This window comes from Corvus hawaiiensis, chromosome 1, assembly GCF_020740725.1.
Source record: "Corvus hawaiiensis isolate bCorHaw1 chromosome 1, bCorHaw1.pri.cur, whole genome shotgun sequence".
NCBI lineage: Eukaryota > Metazoa > Chordata > Aves > Passeriformes > Corvidae > Corvus > Corvus hawaiiensis.
Genome location: NC_063213.1, coordinates 22,666,794 through 22,692,063, shown reverse-complemented (window position 1 = coordinate 22,692,063; position 25,270 = coordinate 22,666,794). Strand labels below are relative to the sequence as shown.

Genomic DNA, 25,270 nt, shown 5'->3' with positions numbered 1-25,270 from the left:
AGCTGTAAGGAAAAACCAAACACCTCAGGGGATGGAAAGGTATGCTCTTGTCCCTTCCTACAGAGGGCAAGTGCTGAAAAATGCAAAGCTTACAGCTTGCCACTAACTGAGCAATGCTGAAAAAATCAGCCATATTCTCTTCTCAAGACCCGAGTCACCCACAAACTGGAATTTTGTTAGCACAGCAATGCAGTTTCATTGCATGGCAGAGCAGTAACTGCCAAAATGTTTGTGGTGCTGCTGTAATGTGAAGAACAGAGAGTGAGTAAGGATTTTTCAAGATGCTTGCAGTAAACTGGAAACTCAGGGAAGTTGAGAGGAGCCAGTATTCACCTTCCCTGAGTTTCTTTGAAAACCCTCTTATGTGGATCACTCTGCTCCTTGCTTCTTTGTTTCATGCTCTGTGTCGATAGACTTTTGGTGTGGTTTCAAGCAAGTCTAGTTTATTCCTCTTTTAATAGTTTATTGGATTACTCATGCAGAAATATTCTTTGCCAGGGAAGTTCATAGGCTGTGTCAGACATCTACAATTCTCGCCATCCTGCTGCAAGGCACAAAAAGGCTGAGGGACAGCCCAAGCTTACCAATGAGTCTCTGTCTCTAATCTGTGGGATAGGCTTATGTTGTAGGCCCTGATGTTTCTCACAGTCATATGTGTAATTTCCAGTCAGAGAAGTTGTTTTCTTTCCAGGTTCTCAGTCTAATAAAATAAAGCAGACATTGTGGAGGGTGTTAAAAAGGGGAGTGAACACAGTAGTGTTTTAGAAGCTGTCTAATAATATAAGCTCCAAGTGCAGGAGGACTGTAATACTATTTTAAAAGATCCTTGAACGTAGAGTTGGAAATTATGTAATCTTGCCAAGTCTACAGTGTTTTAGCAGGAAAACCCCTTTGTATCCATACACAGGAAGACACTGGTTCAGCACATAATTAACCAGAGCAAGAATTTTGAGTGAGAAACTTCATCTCCAGGAAAAGGAGCAATTCTACAGATCTAATGACCCTGGAAAGGGAGGGAGAGAGACTTATCTAGGAGGTAAAGGCCAGCTTTAACTCATCCCAGTTCCCACCTTGCTCCATGCTGCATAAGAGTGATGGATATAAGGAGAAGCACAAATTACATGGGTCAGAGGTCATCTTCTACTGCTTTGTTCTGAGTCTCCCTGGAATATAATTTTTCACTACCATCTGCCATTTGCTGGATTTTACATCTGTCTTTCCCTAAAATTAACTCTCCCAAAGCCCTCTGACATAAAGAGTAATGAAAACTGTGCACTGGAGTCTTTACAAGCACGAAACTTGAAAATCTTTCTCCCTCATGAAAAGCCACATCTTTTTCCTTCCATGTTTTCTCCTGGGTTGCTTCTACTGAAATAAGAAGGAAGACTTTGTTATAAACTAGATATACCAGAAAATGTTAATTTTTTAATCTAAATTTAAAGCACAAGTTAGCCTATAATAATTTTCATGTCAACTGAGTGATAGTTTTTCTCCTTGGCTTTGCACAAGGAATCTGGGCATGACCCTGATTCTTGACATAGAAATTTCCTTTGCCACTCTAAATGGGGCTATTGTCTTCCAGACTTTTAGGTTTCCTTTGTAATGCCCCTAAACCTTTGTAGGGGCAGCAGGAAAGACATTTGCATGAGAGTCATCTTTGAGGGTAGATACAAATCCCAGACTCCTCTGAGCCTTAGAGTGTTCCAGCCTTAAAGGCTTTACTCAACAGTAGAATAAACACAAATTATTTCCCTCTTGGACCTGGGACAAATATGCTGTTTTTCAGGATGTGGCACTGATTTTCATCAAGCCTTCTGTTTCAAAAATATGACATATATTTATGTTTGTGTCTGTGATAAACGCAACTTACGTCCCTATATGCATATACAATTTCATATAGGGGGAAATGTAAATGTTTATAATAGTAAGTCTGAAAAGTGAGGTGCATTGAGTGCAGGTTTAGGTCTTCTGCACTTTTAACCTCCACAACTTAAAGGGAAACTACCAAAGACAAGTGTTGACTGTACAATCAGGCAATCTGTTTGATTAAAAATCCAGCACAGCCCATTGACCTATTGATCAAACTGTTGTGGCTGCAAAGTATTTAATCAACTGCAGTCTGTTTTATATCTATGACAACATTTATAAAGGGACTAAATTAATAAATTGGTCCTTACAAGGTACAATTCCCTTATTTTCCACATATAAATTTACTTTAGGCATGAACATGCATGCAGCAGCTTAGGAGTTAGAATAAACCTGGAACAAACTTTATTCATGGCACAGTACACTTTCACACACAATAAGAGCACAGGCTGAGGGTGGGCTTAAGCCTATCAGGAGAGTGTGAGCCCTGAGTTTTCTTACCTGAAGTGAGTATTATATTGGATGTAACCACATGCTACTGCAAAGAGAGGTGACTTGAGGCTGAATCATTAAGAGTTTTTGTTTGCCTAAGATCTGTTAAAATAAAATAACACTTCACTTTCACCTTGTCAGCACCTCTTATTTAATTTGAAAGTAGTGCCAGGGTTGAAAGTAAAATCTGAAGAAACCTTAATGTAAACTTAATGTAACAAACCCCCACAGAACCACAGTGGTACGTGTGTTTTGGCTTGTATACAAGGTTACTAGTATACTAGTTTTATAAGATTTTCATAGCCATCTGCAGTAGATATGGAACATACAGAGGTGACAGCTATGTCATCTTTAAGGCAAAAGGCCTTCCTGGTACTGATAATCATGCTCACCTTTACCTCTTTAAAGACAGGGCTTTGTATGGGAAGCTACTGTGATATGACTTACCTGGTGATCTCTAGTGTTCTTGGCTCTTTCCTTTCCAGCAGACTCATTCTAGCCTCTGCAGGCAGCATCAGCTGCTCTGTTCCACACCCATGACCAATAACAAATGCACAGTAAGGTAATAGTTATATATACATACATGCATGCATATATGTACATATGTGCATGTGTGTGTATGTATATATGTGTATGTATTGTATTTACCTGAATTTTTTGTTAGATCTTCTCCTACTTTCCTATCTGTCAAAGCTGCATCACTTGTCTTCTAAAGCACTAGCATGGAAACTTTTAGACTTGTTCTTATCTTTAATCACATGAGTAGTTCTCCAAGAACTGCTTTTCCCAGGATGGGAGTACTTGTGTATGTGTGAAGAGGACTATTTTTCAGCTTGTGTTTGTGAAATAACTGAACAGAAAAGATTAGAAAGCTGGCAGGAGTTCCAACCCTCTCACAAACAGGACAACTGTAAACATTTTAAAGACCACATCTGACAGTAAATCCTCCATCACACTGATAATGTGACAGACATCCTGTAGAGACTGGGATAAATCTGCTCCTGCAGTTAAATGCTTCATGGCATCATGACAGCTAAAAAATCTAAAAGGTGACCAGGGTTGGATGTGTAATCTTGCTGAGATAGCTGATAGGCTGCTTTCCTTTTGAGTAAACTTATCTTTTAATATTCCCAAAGCAACCTTGGGATCTGGTGGCTAGAATAGGAAATTGTTTTCTTGTCCTCAAGGAATTCTTTAGTGCTATAAATGGGTGACTGACTTTTTCAATCAGGACAATAAAAAGGCAATCTTCAGCTGAGTTTCAAAACATATTTCTAATTTGACCACTTCATTTCATTCACCTCATTCTGATTTTCTGACTTCAAAGAAAAATATGAAATAATTGTGTTTCTAAGTAAAAGACATTTCAGTGAAGATTAGAGGGTTTTTAATTGAAAATTCACTGCAACAGAGAGGTCTGTACAATGATGGAGGTGGGCAACTCATAAAAAGTTAGGCTGGGGTTTGTGTGGTTTGAGGAGTTTAGAGGTTTGGGGGGGTGGGGGTTTTTGGTTTGTTTTGGGTTTTTTTTTAATTGAGAAATATTAGTCTTCAGAAAAAATTCTTAGGAGCCTCTGCTCCATTTTTTCAGGAATAATTTAAGCGTTTATGAACTTGCTTTTAAAGGTGGGCCACTAAGACACATAAGCACAGGTGACTTACACTTTGCGAAGTAATGAATGTACTTGTCTCTCCCAGGCATCAATGAAGAAAGCTCACAGTTCTTTCAGGTGGTGCCTTTAGAGCATTTAACATGCTTGGAATTTTGTAGAACCATATAGGATACATAAAGGATCCAAGGGTGTAGCACAGTTTGCAGGGCTGGCAATTAGCACTTTGCCCCTTTGGGCTTTCTGTCCAATATACCGTTTATGAAAGAAAGTATGCCGTGCACACTGGTGCTTTTGAATTGCAGTCAGTGAGTGGGGGAAAAGAAAAGATAACTGCAACTATGAGCCCTCAGAGTTTTAGACAAAGGCATTTTTGTTGCAAATGAGTACTAAGAGAGGGGCAGTTCACAGTCCCACCACTGAGTGGAGTATTTCTTCCTGAGCTTTTCCAATGTCAGACAAGTTTTTATTTCTTTCCCTCAGCTGAAGCAACTGTTCCATCCAAAGGCATGGGCTAAAATAAGAGAGACTGGTCTCTGCTGGCAAACAACTGGAAGACTCCCTGCCTGGCCCCATAAACACCATGCTTGTATAATCGGTTGTGGCTAGATATATACACAAAAAAATGCAGTAATCACTGAACCTCAGTGCTGGAGACAGTGTCCATCAGTTTCTATGCTTATGGTGCTGCTCCTGGATGTGTGCCCTGCCTTCTTGCTTCACTTTTATTCTCAACTCTCCCCTGGGTCCCTGATGGTATCAGCCTTACTCCCTCCCCTTGTGATTTTCTTTGCAGCTCTAGACACAGCAGCTGCAGCTCACCTTTTGGCTCTCTGTGACAAAGCTTTCACATCCTCCCTTGCTCCTTTGAGAGCATCAGCATCTGTGGCTCCTGGTCATCTGGCAGGAATGATGCCTCAGCCTTGAGGTACTTCTGGTCTCCCTTGCATCTTGTTGCCTCTCCTTCGGCCTCTACAACTTATGGAAGAGGAAGGAAACAGGATTAGAATCTGCTGGTGAGGCAGAGAGTGATGGTGCTGTTCCCTAGCCTCCAGGAGGACGCCTGAGTGCAGCGTTGCCATAGTGACAGCTCCCACTTATCCCTGGGTAAGACAGGCAAGAGCATCAGCTGCAGACCCAGTCCAGAAAGATCCTCCAGTGAGCCCTGACGACAAACTGCACCTTCCCTACTACCTCACATCACTCAGTAAGTACTGCAGCCACACGTTTTCCTCCCGACTGGTGGCTTCTGGATTGGATTTACTTTTTCTTTTTCTTTTTTTTTTATTCTTTTTTTTTTTTTTTATTTGAGGGGGCATGTGGATTTGTTTGTTTGTTTTGGGTTTTTTTTTAGCAGCCACCACCAGCAAGTTGCCTTATCACCTCTGGGGACAAGCAGGAAAGCACAGAGTCCCTGCTGCATAGGGAATGGGCTGGGAATGATTCCATATGGGGAAAGTTGGGGTATGACCAAACTGAGTCTGGAATTTATGGCTAGGGCAATGGGTAGGAGAGTGTTTTAGAGAAAAGTAAAGCACTAACTTCAACTGCTGGGACAGTTCACCACCAGAAAATGCAAGTCAGCAAAGTGGGAACTGGTATAGAGGCTTCTTATCTCATTACTAAGTCTGGCATGTGCAAGGGGTTAATTTGTACCTCAAGGAAAATTTCGGGAAGACTTTTTATTTTTTATTATCTCCAAAGACAAAAACTTTGTGACCAGAACCTGTGCAAATGTATCTCACATTTTTTCAATGAAACAAATAAATATTTTTATTTATTTTACAAGTTTATAGCTAGAAGTGGGAATCAGTCCACAAACCAGCCAGGGTTTTTGAAATAGCATCCAGAAGCACACTGTCTGTGAGAAGAAACTGCTCCCAGACAATTCTGTGGTACTTCTCCATCCATGCTATTATTAGTAGCAAAAGTTTTGGGTAGAAGGAGGCACTCAGATCAGGTTTTCAAATATCTAAGTATTTGCTAAGAAGATTTAAATATGCTTTATAAAAGTAAAAATCAGAGTAATCTGACTATATGCCTGTGGAGAGCAGCCTAGTGCCTAAATAACTGAAGAAGAGACTCTGTGCATTAGCATGAAGCTGTCTTCTGTACCCTGGAAGGCATCACTCCAACAGAGTAGTGTTAAACAGATAGTAAAACTTGTAATTAAAGGTTTGGATTGCAGAGCAGTAACAGTGAGAATTTCTACTTGCAGGACTTTCTACTCTGACCACTGTAATCTTGCTTTATTCACATGATTTGCCAGGAAGCAGTTGTAATGGGGCTGGGATAGGATGGAGTATGGGTGAAGGTGCATATTTTCTGATAAAGGTACCAAGGCTGCCTGCTGAGTGAAGATAGAAGAAGCCAAATGCAGCCAGATGTTGTACCATTCTCCTTGACTCCTGTTTCACATGATTTCTGTATAGGGCAGGTGTGTGCAAGATGGCTTCATCCAATATCTTATTCCTTCTTTATGCATTTGTAAATGACTTCAAGCAAATAAGGGGCCTACTCACACTACAGAGCCCTCCACAGAGGGCATGCTACAGCAGGAATGACAGGTCTCTCTCTCTGCCTCCCTTATAGGTTTAGGGATGCAGGGAAGAAGGAGCAGGTAAGGATGCTGGAAGCCTGCCTGTCCCTGCTTGCTCATGTGCTCATTGCAACAAGACAGGAAGGGGCAAACCAATTGAAAATAATTTAATAATCAAAACCCCCCAGGAAACTGTAAGTGCATGCTTGGTGGGAAAAAAGGCACCAGTCTTAAAGAGCAAACCCTCATGGCCAGAGCAGCTCTTTGGGCAGGGCAGCAAAATGCTGCTTTTTGTCCAGGCTGGACTGTAACGAATGAAGTCCAGCCTCTGCCTTGTGTCTGCATTTGGCAGCAGCCTGTAAGATACTCCTACATACTTCCATTTCCAGCTATTGAGTACACTAGCAGCAGCAAGACCAGGCCCTGCCTATGAGAATGTGGACGAACAAGTGTGCACACAGTACTACCCCAGGACCCTAGCTGCCTCTGTTTCTGCCTCTGCTTCTCTCTATGTTCTTAGAAATTGCTCTGGCTTCAGAAGATAAGTAAACAGGGCCAAACAGGCTTCTGTGGCAACATTATTGCCAACTATCAAAATGAACTTATTAAATTCAGATTGACTGCTGTCACTCAACAAGGATGCTCTCAAAAGTACTTTTATTTTTGTAGCATCCCTGTCAACATGCCAGTGGTTTTTTTAAATAATTATGCATACTCTGTAAATTAGCATGCTTTTCTTCAGAATTTTGTCAATGGTGGAAACAAAATACTCTCCTGAACAAGGAAAAACATCCACATACAATACCACATGCGCCAGATGGTCTACTGAAGTCTTCAGAAGCACAGGTTGTGGATACCTTATAAAGGGCCAGATCAGAAATTCTAAATATTCAATATAAAAAGAAATCACAAGCCTTAATGTACAATGGTGAGGAGTATTGACACTGATGCCGACATAACCCCTGTAAACTTCTATAAGAATTGCGTATCAGAACTTCATTTCTCCATCTTATAGGTAAGAATGATCACCTATGGGTGACTCACTTGAGAACTGCATTGCCCCTTCAGACTACATACAACTATCCATAGGTATGTAATTCCATGTAGTTGCATAGCCCCTACAACCCTTCAAACCCTAAGAGAAGACAAGAAATGGAGATTTTCCCCCCAAGCCATTTCCGTGCCTAGTTCAAGATCAAATGAAAAATAAGTCCAGCCCATTAGTTTTGTTCTCAAAGCTTTAGTTTTCTATCTTACAAGGTAGGTTTTTCTCGTGAGATTTCATTTTAAGTTGGTTTAAATGTCACATTATTGGATGGCCTTGAAAGATTTACATCATGTTATGTGAGAGTAGGTGTACTGAGTATTCCCTAAACTCTAGGCTGATTACTTGTGACAAACATCTACATTAAGCCAATTGTGCATTAAAATAGTAAACCAAAACACGTTTCTTTATCTGTCCCTAGTGAAATATTTTTACCTAATTGAAGCCTGGAACTGTCTGCATTGGTGAACTTTGTTATGGAAACCAAAAATTTAAGGAAAGGGAGTAGTCCTATTATTTGCAAGTATTTGTGTGTTTTAGGACTATGTTAGTGAGTAATAGGATAGCTTTGTTTGGGCACTTTAATCAAGCAGGTACAGCAACTGAGAATTTTGAAAAAATTTTAGTATGTGCTTTAAGCTATATAAAAATCCAAAACTGATATCCAGAAAGTGAAAAGTTCAGATAGTTTTCATCTGAATCACCATGTCTTATAAGTGTGTATGCCCAAAGGAGTCATGCTGTTATATGACAGTGATTCAGCATGAGACCTCATTCACAGGAGGCTGAAGTAGCTTTTAGTAATACCTGCACTTTTCAGTCTGCCTTATCATTCATTGCCCTCCTCTGTCTGTAAGTAGAGCCAATCTGATCTAATGCCAAAAGTTCTAACAAGGAGCAACTCAGAACTATGTAGGCAAAGCTAGAACTTGCCTCAACTTTCAGGAAAGCATTCCAGGTGTCTATCAGCTCTCTCTTTTCTCAGAAATAAGAGACTTGAGGTGACTCATTTAGGCACATATCTCTGCAGAGGGCAGTACAGCCTAGCTGCATTGTACCAAGGTCTCTGGCCAAATGACAACTAAATCCTAAATCATATAGAAAAATCTATATCATCTCAGGAAGTATCTTCTACTGAGTGTGAATTAGACCTCCAATGTAACCATTGCAGATGCACAAAGGATGAATGTGGATCATTATGTCAAGAGACATAACAGAGTGCAAGAAAAAAACCACCTGAATTCATCACATGAATAGCAAGCATTTGCTACCAAGGTGACTGATGGCAAGCAGAGAGTGCAAACTGTGCTAATGTGAACACTAGGAAAAGTGTTGCACTTAATGCATGAAAATCTGAGAACTTGCTTCAATTTGTAAAGCCATGTTAATGACTTCATACAGTCCCCATAGCAGGCTACCTTCCCACATAAAATGTTACTGGGGAATCTGTTTCCTTAGTGGCAGTAATTGATTTTAGTGGTTTGGGAAAGCACCATTACAATGCTCATACAGCAACTTTCCTTTGAAGGAGAGCTCTGTGTGTAATCCATGGTGACAGGATGTAACAGCACTCACAGATTCATACGTCGTACACAATGTATATACACCCAAGATACCAAAATCCATTATATATTTTGGTAATTTTTATCTTTTTATTCTTTTGTCACATAGACTGTCACAAAGTGCATTGCAGAAACACTTTTGTAAGCAAGACAATGCTGCCTTCAGGGTAGACTTAGAAAAGAAAAGGAAGAGGAGTGTCAGAAGTTAGCCTGTAAAACATTTTAAAGCACCGAAGATGCCAAGGGTTTGGCATGTGTGACTATGAAAATATGAACACAGATCTAAGAGATGTATTTTAGAATAATATTTTTCAAACTACCATATTAAGAAGAAATAATGAAGCAATTCTCTCAATAATCTGCATATACCAATCCTATATTGTCTCTTTACAAAGCTTAATCTCTATTAAGTGAAATAATTCAATGAGCAACTAATTGAAATATAACCAAATTTAACTATATTTTATAAGCCATTTCCAGCAAATATAACTTACTCCCAATTTTACATTTAAATTTTGCTATCTATCCTCAGCCTTTTTTTGCCTCAAACCTGTTAAAAACCAAAATGTCCACAGTGTCTGAAATGATATCCCTGGTTTTACTGAAAACCTTGTAAATAGGGTATTCTTCAGAAAAGAACATTTTACCTACAGTCGTAATATTTAGCCAGCATGTCCTAATCAAATCTAATAAAATCAAATGGAATTGAAGAATAAAACTTCCTCAAATCAAAAAATGTAGTGCAGGCCTTCATATGGCCAGATAATAAGTTCTGTATTAAATAAAATTATGTCTGCTTCATTTTAAACCTTAGCTATAGCTTATTTATACAGTGAATAAACAGAACAACCATCCCATGTTAAGGTGCCTTCAAAGATTTCTTTCTGTAGGGTCTTCCCAAGTGGAGGATTTTTCTTGCAGTGAAGGCAAATGAGCCTTCAGACAGTATAACACTTCAGCACAGATGTGAGGCTGGACTGGGACAGTTCTACGGCGAACATCTGGAGGTCAAATCCTTTATCTAGGCCTGATTCTGTAAGGTTTTAATAATTTGCAGAATATTACAAATTTTTGTTAATTTTAAATAGTGAAACGTAAGGGAATTAATCCCATGTGTACAGTATCAGTCAACGTCAACTTTTGATGTTGACGAGTTGAGTCAAATTTGACGCTGCCAGGCAGTGTTACTCCCTTTATTTTTAAGTCACTGGCATTTAAGACACGTGTTTCCATCCTCTGAAGAATTACATCAGTGCAACCTTTCTGACTTTCTTGTACAAATATTTCTGTGACTGGATTTTGCTCAAGGGTTAATTGTTCTATACATAGATGCAAGTTTAGTCATGGAAATGAGACTAACTCTCCTACTGTTCTGTTTCTTGTCAGCAAAAAACCATTGCAATTTACAGAGAAATAATAAGGTAATTTCTTTTCCTGCAGCAAGATAAAACCAAACTCCCATAGTTTAGTCTTCGATTTGCCCATCCTCCTTTTCACTGTTATTCTCCAGCTGCCTTTTTTTTACCTTTCTCTCTTATTTGCCTTTCCTTCTCTCCCTCCCTTTCCTTTATTTTTTCCCAATTACTTGTCTTTCATCTACTAGTCATAATGTCTCCAGTTTTTTTCTTTTCCTCATTGCTTTTCTCCTCCTTACAAGCAAGTCACTGTCTGCTCTTATTCCCTGAAAATGGAGAACAGAGGTTGTGAATAAGAAACTATCACAGCTGTTGCTGGATGAAGGCAGATACTGAGATCACTTGGACTGCACCTTCAGGTTGAAGGTTGTTTCCCTTTAACATTGCTTTTGTCATTCTGATGAGTTTCTGCTAAGCAACCTTAGAAATGATCAGCAGTGAAAAATGGTCTAATTTTCTTCTTTCTGTGGTGGCATCTGTGGCAGCCCCAGGATCAAATCTCAGCTTGCAAGGTGCTGGGGAAGCTCAGGTGTTAAGGATGGATGAGGATGGGCTTCAACACCCACTGCAGCTATAAGTAAAGGGGAACAAAATAGCCCAAACAGAAATCCAGTGAGACTTACAGAGTATGGACACTTAAACAGCTGTGTGAAATGGGTTCCCATGCTCTTACCAAAGTGATGAGTAAGTTTATTTCATGAGTAAGTTTATTTCATGATGGCTTTGGGGTCTGTGGGCACTGGCCATCTTTCTGAGGCAGCACTTTACACCTGGTTCTTCTGGGGTATGCGAGGTCTCTTAGTGGAGCTGGACTTATAAGACTAAATCAACAGAATTCATAATTAAAGTTGGTTCTTATAATAAACACCAAATATAATCCTTAGTTTACAGTTGAGAAAAAATGGAGAAGAAAACCAGAACAAAACATCCTATTCCCTAGCATTTACTTCGTGTATGAGATAGCACTTTCTGTATGAGATATTACTTTCTGTATGCTCAAAGTCAGTATTCTTCTGTAGCACAAATCCATGCTAGTGTGGGTTGCTTACAGCAAGGTAGGTGGAAAAACAGGTTACTGTGTGTGTAAGCAAGGCAGTGAATAAATGCATCACAGCATGTGTGAGTGAAAAATCAGGTCCGCAGATTGCTGGAAGACAAGAGCTCCTCATCAGTTGTTAGGTAACACCAATATGTCTGTTTTATGTCTTGCTGCTTTCTTTTTTTTTTATGTGATGTAGTATCTTTAAAGGAGGAAAAAAGCCTGTTTCAATGATGTCAACAGAATGTGTTCAGCCACTTGATATCCCAGACGACAGACTGGACAAGCAAGATTCACAGTGTAACCATTTAGGTAAGTGTTATTTGATGATGTCATTGCACTAATGAGGGGTGGTGCCTTCACATCATAAAGTCCTGTCCAGTGTCCATTTTTCCCCTCCAGCAATACAACTAAGCCCCCATGAAAACAGATAGATTACACCTTCTGCTGACACTTCTAGTGCCAGATGGAAAGACAAAGAGCATTTTTCCTGCATATAAATATCAGCTGAAGCACTAGAGTGAAGCTAATTAAAGAGGAGAATGGAAAGTCATTGATCTTTTCCCTGGTAGAAAAAGTAGAGCAGTTTATTTTTTATACCACAGTAAATTGAAAGCTAGGATATAGCTGAGCTTTCCCTGACCATATTTTCCATATGCAATTTAAGTAAAAGGTTTCAAGCATTCCATTTGCCATCATTGGGACAGCTTTCTAAAAATGTTTTTTCCTTCATCATCAGTTTCCTTCTGAAGCTACTTCACACAACTTTTACACTTTACAGGGTTGTCTTTGCTCTGCCACACTCCTGAATACCAGACTTCATGCTTGATAGATATGCTTTTTGCATATTCATGGTCTTTACCTGTGCTTCAAGTGCTATGATTTCACTCTTATCTTGCAAAATTATCCTGAAGATTTAGAAACCCAGAAACAAAAATCTGTTTGCTCGTTGTTACTTTTGCGGTGACAATAATGCAACACAAATGCAATTTCACTTCCTTGTAAAAAATTGTCTCACCACAGGTTTTATGAATTTTGTTTATTTGTACTGCAAGGAAGATATCCTAGTTCTGTCTCTGCTACATGGCATTTCTAGCCACAGACACCATTTTTACAACTGCTGGTATGCCAAACATAATTGGTCCATAAAATTGCTTATTTAAGTACATACAGAAGGAGTTTCATTCTACTGTTGGGAAACTGAAACAGTGGGAGGGCAAATGACCTCATTAGGACTATGAAGAAAGCCTATGAAGGCCAGAAAAAGAACCCACATCTCCAGGGCCTTAACCCAGAGGCCATCCTTCCCACATCTACCTGCAGGCTCACAGACATAACAGCTGCCTTAAATAGTGTGAGAGTCTGGAACAAAGTCATGCTTGCATCCAAGTCTGCAGTCAGGGGTTGGGTAAGGGTGTGGGGAGCCCAGCTGAAGGCAAACAAGTAGCTTTTAAGAATTTGAAGCATTGGTTTCTGTGATGATACTAATGAGAGGTTCACAAATGAGTGGTTAAATTGCTTAAAGAACCATCATCAAGGTTATTGGCAAAAAGCAGGTTTTAATATGAATTTATGAGAATTCAGCTTTAACAAAGGTAAGTGGCAAGGTTCATTCTATTACTTACTGTGTAGACAAAGCATACATAATTAAATTGGTTTAGAAGCAATTTGGAATTATTTACATGGAGACTGGGGATGCAAGAGGGTAAGGGTACAGAGCATATGGATATAAGAAAAGGGTGCAAAAGCACTTAATCATTGACTAATTTATTATTTTTTTAAGTAATTCTATAGGATTTGCTACAATTATAGCAGTGAGTTAATTATATACTCAAAATAACAACATTCATACCATAATCTGTTCGCTTGCATGAACACATGAAAAAAAATGTATACATCTATATCTACTAGTGTAAAGGTACTCATCAAAAATTCCCCTCAGGCTCAGTGCAATACTCATATCAAATCCCTTAGGTGTTTCTCAACAGGCATGGACTGCACCTCAAGGAGTATGTATGTGTGGCAGTGGTATCTGCCTAGACCTCGTTGTCAGCAACGGTCTTTCAAGAATTGCAAACTTGAGGGTTCACAAGCTCCAAGAGGCATCCCACTCAGAGGCCCACTGTGTTCCAGGAGAGCTCAAACAGCCTTAGTTAGTGCTTCTGTTTGTAGCGTCACAAGATGATTTTTCCCAAAAAGTCCAGTAACAATAGTACTATTACACTCAGGCAACAATTCATTTTTTTCAAAAGGTCTCTTAACAATAGTACCATTTCAGTTGGGCTACAACTGAGGTAAATTACTTACCAAGGCTAATAAGAATGACTGCTTATCCTTTGTTCCTCACCTTGGTCGGACTGCTGATGTTCCTGATATTGTCAGAATAGTTCCTACCTTTACCATACAGGAGCACCCAGTATGGTCATGGATGCTTCACCACCCAACTGGCACAGTTAAGGGGCACTTCACCACTCAGCTGATTCAACTAAGGCTTGTCAGAAGCTGCTCAGAGATTGCAGAGCAGGCCTGAAGAGGAGTTGAGGGAGGGGGATGTACTACCACAACAAGCTATCTTCGGTATTTTTAGCTTGCATAAACACCCAGAAATACAGACCCTTGTAGAAAAAGTCATGTTGACCCTCTGAGTCATCTGAGTAAAGGATTGTTTCAAAGGAAAAACAAAAATCCAGCATAATGTTACGCAAATAAAGAGCAAATACCAATTGCTCAGTACCTCTGGAAATAAAGCTAACTCTTGAAGGGAACAATATACTGGCTAACTGGCTCATTTTAGCAGTACCTCAGACTGACCCTATATAAGTAAAACTTTCCTTCACAAAACTGCCCTTGTAACTCTTGAAGACACAATCCACACAGTTGCCACTGGATGAAACAGGGGGGGCCATGGAACCTCTGCACACAATAATGCAGACTTCCCTCTGACATGTAAACACACAAGCTGCCCACAACTCTCTCTCTCAGTTTTATGTCTACTGCCAACAACACAGAAGGCCCACCTAAGTCACCTGACTCCAATGTAGCATGGCACAGAGGCCTCTTTTGTTGGCTTTCTAAATATTTAAGAGATTTTTCTTCCTGGGCATTTTAATTTACTTGGATTAAAGTACTATTATCAAAGTGTTTATTTTCACCATCTGGTTTATTACTTCCCCTAAGTTTCAATTTCCATTATATTTTTTCCCTTCAGAAGATCTTTCAGAGCAGCTGATTAAGAGCTGTGACCTCAAAAAAAAACCAAGAAAAGGTAAAACCCTCACAGCTTCCCAGAAGACTGAACAGGAGCAAAAAAAGCCAAAGAGAAAAGATACACCAGCATGGCACACTCCACCACCTCTAACAGGTGAGCAGTAAATCTCTTGACTTTGAAATCCCAATTCATCTTTGGGGACTGAAGCTGGGTGAAAGTCCATAGAATGTTCATTCAGTTATGTCCCCTTGGATGCAGACAGGAACACAGCTGCATGCATGTGCACCTGGGAAGGCAGGTGAACAGAGTCTGACTTTCTCAAAGACACTGCGTGTTAGCTGAAGGGTTTGCTTTCACTTCTGGAAATATCAAGGTGGGTAGGTTTATGCTCTGAAAAACATGCTCCTGTGGAGCTCATAGTTTTGCTGCTAAACGATGTTACATTTATGTGTGAAATGATGTGTATTTATTAGCAGCTGCTGAGCCATGCTAGATGTCCCAATTGGATATGGTCCAAATTCCGAAAGGATCAAGTCCAGCCCCTGCACTTTCTCGTGAAACTAACATCCAGTGCACAGCGGGAGGCTGAATGGGAATGAGACTGGGAGTAGACCAGTGAAGCACACAAACCACTGCAGGATGCTTCTCCTGGAAATCACAGGGCTCATGTGATATGGGGACTCTGGCAAAGGGTAGGTGCTTCAGGAAGACAGAAACATCGCAGCAACAAAGGGGCTCCTTGTAGGATGCTGCCTGCTGTGGCACAAATATAGATGTTCGAGAGCCAAATGCCACCAACCTGGAGAAAGGAAGAATAAGCAGGAGACTGCCACTGAAACCTAATGATCCAAGAACAGCAGTGGGAATAAATGTTTGTCACTCTAAGCTAACAAGCACTCCTTTTTATACTCTCCAGGGAGAGAGCTGTGCTCTTGTATTACTGAGTTCTTCTTCCCATGTTGCACATACACGGAGGAGTTAGCTAGTAACTGTTTGTATGCTTCTCTGTATATCTACAACAATTCAAGTCAAAACCAAGCAACTGGGATTTTCCAGTATTTGTAATCCAGATATTGAATTTGACTCTGTTCAGTTTTCACTGTATCTTCCATCAGCAATTCTCTCTTAGAAAGAGCAGCTCAGAGGCTGGAGAGCTGCATTTTCTTCCTGCAATTGTCATATCATAAAGAAAACATTGTTTCACTAGTTAAAATAGCCGCTTCTGTATGGTCACATTGTTCCCAACTAACGTCTTGATCATCTGTGTAATTAAGCTACTGTGGTAAGATGTCTAAGGTTCTGGAATAGGAGATTACACTCATCTGTTCCACAATTTCTGATGGGCTGTAATTTAGTGCATTTTGTACAATCAGAAGCCAGCTGGCCAATGATAGCACCATTTTCTAGAGCCTATGGGATATAATTAATTTGAAAGAAATGGAGGGTAGGTACATCATGCAGCAGATCAGTTGTGCTATTGTACTTTAGAGTAGTCTTTGGGAAAGTTACATAGGCGAAAGTTTCTTCAATGTAAATAGGCTAAAGTAGCATTTTCTTTATTTCTTGCTTGCAGGCATACTTTCAGACTCATCTGATAATCTGCTGAAAAGGTACAGTATCACAGAGAAGTCACAGAGAGAGAGAGTGAGTCCAGTCTCTCAAATCACTGAACTGGAGCAGAAAAAGCCCAGGAGAAAAGATACACCTGCAATACACATTCCACCTTTGATAATAGGTAAGAAACTTAGGTAAAGATCCTCCTAAAGCAAAAAGTGGCTAGTGTCAGAGATATACTTGGAAGGCTGAAAGGAGGTTGCTCTCTGCTCAGTGTACTTAGCAGATCTTGAATTGGACCTATTTGGTCTAAATATATAATAGCAGTGGGGGTTCATGAAAAATCTATTACATAACCCATGTTCAAGCCCTGGGGATAGGAAGGACAGGGAGAAAGAAAAGGCATTTGGTCACTCGATGGTCTTTTGAAAACTGCAATCCTACTTTTTTGAAAAGCCAGCTACTACCCTGCTTTTCAAACCTAAGCACATAGAAATTTTTAGGCCACCAGCACTAAAATGCCTCAAACAACCTGGAGCAAAGCTGTATTGATTAATACCCTCTTCACTCCACAATCCCTAACATGCACTGAGGAAGGCAAGTGAACTTCTCATTAGCAGCACCTTAAAGATAATTCTGTGCTTCTAGCATAACATGCAATACATACACACTACATACATAACATGCCAATAGGGAAGGGAAGGGGAAGGGGAAGAAGAAGGGGAAGGGGAAAGGGAGGGGGAAGGAGAAGGGGAAGGGGAAAGGGAAGGGAACCCCTACAATGGATCATTTGAATAGAGCTAACCTGTTTTTTGGGTAAACTCAGGAGTAAGAGTTCAGGAATGTACGCTAAATAAAGCTGCACTGTGCTTTATGATCATGCCCGCTCTCTTATTTAAATTAAGAAGTAATGAAGGAAAGTATATTTATGTAATTCCGATTATCTAGTTATAGCCTTTTTAGAGCAGATGCTAGAGACAACAGAAATGTAAGACCCAAACAGAGGTCCCCAGCTCTCAGATGGACCCATGCTAGTCGTGGGTCAGATGCTTACCACAATCAATAGCAAGATCATTACCAAACCGGAACACCAATGAATCACTTTGCTAACTGATGAACTCCAAAGGTTCCCAGTAGAGTTCAGGATTCAAAGCTCAGAGAGGGATGTAACCCAGAGATGCAGGTTATAAACTTTCCGTGGACCACCAGCGATTTCAAGGGCAAATCATCATTTTAATGCAAAACAATGGAAAGGGAATACAAATGGGAAGTCAAAACAGTAGTGATTTGTATAACACTAGGAAAGTATTTTTTTCTTTTATATGATGCCTCTGATCACTTGTGAAGAAAATGTGCTTTACTGAATGCAGTTTGGAAGATCTGGGTTTAAAGGAGTGAGAAGCATGTTTGATTTGGGAAACATTTTTAAGTTAGTCTTTCTCTGTTTGCTGTTTAAATAAATCACTTAGCCTCCCTACTTCTGTTTTCCTAGCTGTCTGTAATATGAAATGCAGAATTATATCTGCATCCTGCAGATATATTTTAAGGATTGGTAGTTTGTTCTGTTAATATCTGCCGAGGGATCTGACTAAAGAAAGCAGAGGGTAAATACAATGTAATCATAATTTCCAACAGAACTTTCAAGTACTTGCAATTTTTGGCTAGACTCTAGAACAACGGCTCACAGAAACATGACTGTTTCTGTTAGAAAGCTAGAAACTAGGCAGAAGAAGTTGTCTTAAATCATCTATTTGTCAGGTGCCACCTAGATCTAAGCCACTCCTCCTGGGCTACAAATCAGAAAAACAAGATAGCACGTGTCTACAGACTGCCTACGGACAACTGCTGCAGCTGAGTTGGGAGAGGCAAGAGGTGAATGGTTAAACGTCCATTCTTCTCACCCAGAGGTTTTCAATGGGGGTGTGGTATTTTCCTAAAGGAACCACCTTAACTGGTTTTCTAGGCTATGAGAACGAGGCTTTGAAACTGGTTTTACTAGTTATATCTGATTAGAAAACCTCAGGCAGCCACACTTCAGGAACTGCTTTCCCATATTTACACATGTATTTACATTCTAGCTCAAACCCACAGGCCTGAAGACCATTAATTTAGTTAATGGACTATATATTGCTAAGTGGGGATGACAATAGAGTGTTCCAGAGTTGACTACAGGCTTGGATCAGATTCAAGCCATTTACTGTCAAGTGATATGGAAAAAAAGACCACTAGAATTCTGATTATATTTTGTCTTTGAGTCTAATCCCTTCAGAAGGACAATTTGTTGGCTGACTGAAGGAAAACTTTCCACTGAAGGAGACATCTGCTCGTTACTTATTTGTATGGATATGGCATAATATTAACTGTGCCACTTCAGTAGAAGTTTGAAGGCTGAATACATTTAGAAGCCTGAACCTTGCAGAGGAGATTTCAGATAACTAATTTAGTAGCCCCCTCTCTTTATCTGCATTTCCCAATTGGATTGGGTGTTTGCAAGGTGCAAAATTGATTCTGCTTCTCACTTGGACCACATGTCACCCAGTAGAGAAATTAATTTTCTTCATTTTACATGGTATATTTCACTTACTTCTATTTGTGACAGAAAATCTCTCTGACCACCCAAAAGGCTAAGGGATTGTCCTAGGAATGCTGGTCAAAACAAAGAGGGATAACACATATGCTATTTTAGCTGCTTTTACAACAAACTATTTGTGTGGACAGCTGTTCAAGTGGATACTCAATTAAGCTCTTTTACTAGAATTAAGTGGAGTTTCTTGAATTGGTATCTAAAAGGGGTTTTCAGGGGATCTGAAGGGGATATATTAGAAATGGTGACAGTCCTCATTAGCAAGTCACAGGAGACACCATGTAGCACTGAGTGCTGCTTACTGCAGCAACACTAATAACAAGGAGACAGGACAGAAAGGTCTGTCTATATTTATTTAGCTCACATAGCCCTGCTGGGTCTTCTCAGGTCTCCAAGACTATAATTCAGGTTCTGTTTCACACAGCAGTTCCACAAGAGCTTAGCTTCTTTGTGCTACCTGATGGAATAAATCTGAAAGTAAGCAAATATTGGACCAGCCTTCAACCAAAACAAGTAACTTTTTCATAGCAAATCATGGAGCCATCATTGGTGAATTTCAACCAGCAGAATGATGTATGTTGGTATGTATCTTGAAAAGTAAATACACATCCTTAGAATAGGAAGGGAATGGAATTCAGGCATTTAAATACATAGGTTACTTTGCCCGATACAGGCACAAGTCTGCCACAGGCAGTTAATCCCTGGAAAACAGATCCAGAATACAGGATCTGAAAAGCCCTCTACAGAGAGGCAGCATCTTAGCAGGCTGCTTTGATTCCATGCCAAGTGCTCGAAAGTGGCTTCACCAGTAGGCAACCAAGTGTCATTAGAGGTATAATTGAAAAGAACTGAAAATTGCATTCATTTCTGTCATTCTCTCAATAGCAAATGCGCATAGTTTGAATTTTGTCACACATTTGAAGGTACATTTTAACCATATATTAGTTATATTTTCCCTGTTCCTCAAATGGTCCAGGATGTAAAAACCAACAACAAATAACCCCCACTCCCCTTTGGAGAACACATAAGCCAAACCCCAAAGACAACAGGAAAAAACCATATCTGTGTTTGTCTAGGTTGCCTATAGGGATAGAAGTCTGTGTGGGGAATATTTACATCCATCTCCATAAAATGACATCATTCTTTGATGTTAACAACAATGGTTACTCAATTGCTGCTTGAACAAATGAAGTCCTTTGTGTTTCAAATTAACATTAATTTATGCCTTTCAGTTTATCTTATAGTGCTAGTGAAACCAGCTAGTTCACAAGAACAGCATATAAATGAAGCAGGAGCTAACTTAAATGAATGGCAGTATAGGTTAATATTTCCATTAATTCGTCACCTCTGAAAAGACTCAAAATTTGAAGAAAATCTTCCTCTGCGGTATTATCTTATTTTCGGACCTTGTCAAGACTGAAAGCCTTCTCTGTGAAAGTACTTTTGATGCAGAAAGAAGCAAAACAATTTGGTTTGACAAAACAGCTTGGCTGGCTAGCAAACAGTAGGAGATCAAATTAAAAAGGAGAGATTTCATTGGTCTCAAAGCAATGGTATCCCTCATCCTGTTTGTAGACTGTTAACATCCACACGAAGGCATGTGGGCATAAAATCCATCACAGAGGTCACTTGCTTTTTACTGGAAACAGGCGAACCCAGCACAATATGTTAAAATAAGTTTCAAAAACATTTTGTACCTAATGCATTGTTCTCACATCACTCTTACTTATTTTCTAATGAGGAGAGCAGTTACAATATTTGTTATACCTTGGTATCATATAAAAGCCTCCAGATCACCAAAGGGTGGACTTACTGATTTAACAGAGAAAAAGAGAGAGAGACACAGAGACACAGAGAAAGGAGAAGAGACAGATTTGTGGGAGGTATGATCTACAACCCAAGTCTATTTTCACATTGTTCTTAATTCAGAAGCTTTTGCAATTTATTGATACTATATAATTTCAGTGGAGATGGCACTTGTCATGTGGGTATTTTAACATTTGTCTCTTTTGCCACCTGCACTTGAAAAATCTAAGTAGTATGGCTATATACATAGAAGAAACACATACATGTCCACAGAAGCTGTTTCAATCACAAAGATTAATTACAGTATTTGCTTCATCATGCAAGCTCTTTCCCTTATTTAGCTACCCAAACCCTTCTAACAAACAGGTTCCCAAATGAAATTTCAGAGTCTCTTTTTACAGGTAGCAAAAATATGCTGGATTTAAGAGTGCTTAATAATTTTAGCTAAAAATGCAGTGACTCAATTCTAGTTCCCTAAATATTAGGAGACTGAAATGCCAAAAATAAATGAGGAGTAACTCACATGATGCTGGAAAATGACATTAAAATCAAGAAATAAGAGAAAACTGAAAAATTCTCTTTAGCCTGATATTTTCTAAAAAGTAGTATATTAAATCAACTCCTTTTTTCATCTTTATTTTTTGTTTGTTTATTGCTTGTTTGTTTGATTTGGTTGGTTTTTGTGGTCTTCTCTTTTTAAGGCACCAGGCTGTTTACAGAAGAAGAACAAACAGTGATTATGGAAGATGAAGAAAAGGATGGAGACACAATCCACAGTTAGATTACAACAATATTTCTATAATACAGTGTAAATAATCAAGGGTCATTCAAAGTGGCAGCACATACAAAAAAGTTCTTTCATCTTTATAAATAATTATTTTCTCAATTGTACACTTGAATTTAAACTATCATCAAGTGTTTATCTGCTTATCTCCATCTCATAATTCCCAGCAAGCATCAATGGAGATGATGGCAGAAATTTCAGTTACACTTAGGGTTTGAAGGATTCTGTCAGTTTACTACAAGTGGCTTCCTAGCATTTTTGTCAATGAGGAATCCACCTCAGGTCAGATCTAGCTTTGTGCAGTGTGGTACTCATACAGTACCTGGCACTAGATACTAGAGAAGTGGTAGTGCAGAGCAGTAAAACATCAACTAATGATTCAGACTGCTTTTTTTGCCTGACACTTTACCTCATTTGTCAGCTTTCCTTTCCTGGAATAACACTGACCACAGTGAAAATTCCCATATGCAGAGCTGATGGGATAGATGAAGAAGGTGAGAGGGCAGGAGTCAACTCTATAGTCCCTGAAACGTAAAGCAAAAATTTCTTCTGCCTGCTCATGAATTGTGTCTGTAAGGAGGAAAAGGTGAATTTACTGTAGAATGAAAATTTATACCTAAGGGCTCTCAGCATTGACAGACACATCAAACAGGATGGAGGGCAGAGATCTCAGTGGAGAAATGCTAGGGAAGTGCAACGCCTGCCTTTTACCCCTGTGTTACACAATTATCTTCACTGGGTTGATGAAAGATAAAATAATTGGATAGTTGATGCTTTTGCTCCAAATAATTTCTTTTGACATCTTCTTTTTAAATTGAGTCCTAGGTCATAAGTTAGGAGAGGTTGTAAAGATTCAAAATCACAGCAGGAAGGTAAAAATAGAGTAAAAGCAATAATGTTACTCAATGACAAATGCTTACTGCAAGGTAGAACAGCATTATGTGACTTTTTTAATAGTTGACCTCAATGATTCAAACAAGATCTGTTTACACAGCCAGCTACAGCCTTCAGCATTTGTAGAGAGATGGGTATTTGTAGAATATTTTACAAAAAAAAAGATAGAACTGGACACTTCGTGCTTGCCTTAATAACTCTGGGCTAGATGGAGTAGCATGGCCAGCTGAAACCTTAGGGAACTGAGCAGAGGTTGACGATTATCTAGCTTGGTGGACTGAATTTAGTTATCTTTTTAACTCACTTGGGCAGACAGCTGAGCACCATAGTAGCTTGGACTTCATTTGCCACTGTGACTGACCCAGCATCTTTCATGAGAATGCAATCCATTCACAAATATATGTCAATGTATACTCTCAAGATGTAATCAATGAGCTTACAATAAATAATTGCATATTAAATTGTGCAAGAGGTCCACTATATTATTAATGAGATGCCTGTTATTTAGAAAGTGTATTTGTTTTTATCCTATTAATCTATCAGTGAGACAAGATAGTATTTAAAATATAAACAATCAATAGTTAAAATCACAACATTAATGTAAGATCCACAGTAAAGTATGTCACAAGTACATGACAAGAAATACGTATGATTCAGGTCTAGCTTTACCGGTGAAGTTGGTGAATATTTTCAGTACACACGTAGTGAGTTGACCTTGGCTGGATGCCAGGTACCCACCAGGCTGCTCTATCACTCCCCTTTACAGCACCACAGTGGAGAGAAAATAAACAAAACAAAAACAAAAGCGAAAGCTTACACATGCATAAGCAAAGGGGAAAACAATTATTATCTACTTCTTGTCGCTGTTGGGGTGGTCACGACACACACAGACAGTGCCTCTTTCAAGGGCCAAAAAGCCGTTTCTTAAACAAAGCAGCCTCTTTTATACACCTTTTGTATGTTATCATTTGTGTCACAGATTCATTGGCTGCTAAACTACTACAATAGACTCATTGGCTATTATTAACTTCAATATACTACCACTGGCTACCTATAGCATAAGCATTCAAGCATTCAGAAAAATAACAGGTGCAGATATGTTGCTGGTTTTCTCCTTCTACTGTTTAGCTTTCTTGCTTCTCTTGATACTACATTCTCATGGGCAAAAACTAATTCTTTTTCTTCTCACGGACTTTTCTCACAGTCCTTCTTTGTTAAAAGTAGCAGGCCTGAGCCATAATTTTACAAAGGCAACAAGGCCTTCATTTTATAAGGTTTTACTTAAATGCCACATCTCCCCCTTTTTTGTTTTTAAGCAAAGGGCTCATGTATTCTAATGTTAAAACAGTCTGCACCTGTAAAGCCCACCCCACTAAGACCGCCATGGCCACTTGCTGGCCACAGGACAAAACACATGGAATACAGATCACAACCAACAAAACCCACCAAGAACAACCATACCACTGACAAGGAGATTTATAACATAGGAAAACAAAAATAGTATCCCATTTTCCCAGAGAGAGAGAGCTGCTGCTTCTTCTGCACTTGGCAGAAAAAGGCCACAGTTCCAAAGCTCCTACGGCTGGAGCTCAGGGGCCACACTGCCCAGACAGGAGGGAGTCCACGAGCCAGAAACACAGACCCCAACACCACCGAATGTCTCTCTGGAGGCATGGAACAGGGAACAACTGAAGAAGGTCAGCAGGAACACAATAACATGATGGTGGATGCAGTAGGATACAAGGCAGTTGGCTGGCTGCCTCCACAAGCCCTCAGGTCACAGCCATGTTCCTGGCAGTCCTACTCCTGCTCCTGCCTTGGCCATGAGGGCTGGATGGTGGCTGGGTCATTTTTCCTCTCACTAGGCCTCATTTTCTCAGAGGCAATTGATGCTTGTCAGGTCAGGCAGGTATCCACGCTAGACCTGTTGGCAAAAAACCACATATGTACCTTCTCCCCTAGGTTAGTGTTGGAACCCAAAGTGCAGGGAATGTTTCTCTGCCTGTCCTGAGGGATCCATCCCCCCAGGGAAACACTGTTTTTAACCTTTGTCCCTGGAGAAACCTGCCAAGGCTTTGGGATGAATTAGAATCTACAAGGGTGTGAGTTAGGTGGTAGCATAATACATAGTTTGTTACAGGGTGAAAAATTTAGAGTTTAGGTTTATTAATATGGTAAGTAGATGAAGGCAAGATGGAGGATGCCTGTCGTTTTTCAGGTCTCTTCCCTCTTCTTCACCTACTCCATTTTCTGCAGTGTTGGTAGTACAGAATGATTGGTTAGAAAATGCCGCAGTACAGGCTACGTGAATAGATAGTTCATTAGGCATTGGTAGAAAAGTAAAAATAATGTACGTACTTAGTAACTATTGGGTAATTTAACTTTAAAAGGGCCTTGAGTTTTCCTGCATTTTGTCTTTTGGTACTTGCTCTGCTTCATGCTATGTTGGCGGCATGTAAATTACTGATAAGATATAATAAACAGCCTGAAGACCAAGAAGATCCAAAAGTCTTGTTCGTCTCTTATTCCTGGCAAGGACTTTCTCCCCCATCTGGGGAGGACATGTGGGGGTCGAGAACCACCACAGGTTAGTAGATCATCTAAGCCTTGCCATTGCACATACAGTTGTGGATCCTTATGTAAAACCTTTTAGAAATCGGTTCCCCACATGCAAATCTTCAGACTGGTATCGCTCTGCTGGGGATCAAAATTGATGATCCACCTGCAAAAACTTTAGTGAAAATATTGCATTATCTAGATATTCCTGAGAGGTCATATTCCCCCTTTTTGTTTTTATGATAACATGTGTGTCTGTCACTATGAATGTGAAGACGACATAAAAGCAAGGAAATACATGTAATGAAACAGTAAA

General features: G+C 39.7%; 1 protein-coding gene and 1 long non-coding RNA gene across 5 annotated transcripts in view; one reads left to right on the top strand and one right to left on the bottom strand.

The window, feature by feature from the left end:
- Positions 1–426: 426 nt before the first annotated feature.
- LOC125322477 overlaps positions 427–25,270 on the bottom strand; it is a 31,764-nt gene continuing 6,920 nt past the window's right edge. For both annotated transcript variants that reach the window (XR_007202020.1, XR_007202019.1), the window contains 2 exons: positions 4,791–4,946; positions 427–700 (listed from right to left, as the gene is read on the bottom strand). This is a non-coding gene — a long non-coding RNA (uncharacterized LOC125322477). The remainder of the gene's footprint in view (positions 701–4,790; positions 4,947–25,270) is intronic.
- Positions 5,070–22,985, top strand: PPP1R17 (protein phosphatase 1 regulatory subunit 17). 3 transcript variants are annotated; one of them, XM_048296195.1, is made up of 5 exons: positions 5,070–5,175; positions 11,768–11,880; positions 14,780–14,929; positions 16,350–16,511; positions 21,422–22,985. In XM_048296195.1, exons 2-5 carry the CDS (start codon positions 11,799–11,801, stop codon positions 21,499–21,501), a joined length of 474 nt encoding a protein of 157 aa, XP_048152152.1. In that variant the 5' UTR covers positions 5,070–5,175; positions 11,768–11,798; the 3' UTR covers positions 21,502–22,985. The 3 variants fall into 3 exon arrangements, with proteins under 3 accessions (XP_048152152.1, XP_048152133.1, XP_048152144.1); XM_048296176.1 differs by having other exon boundaries at positions 5,071–5,175; positions 14,777–14,929; XM_048296187.1 differs by having other exon boundaries at positions 5,075–5,175; positions 11,779–11,880; positions 14,777–14,929.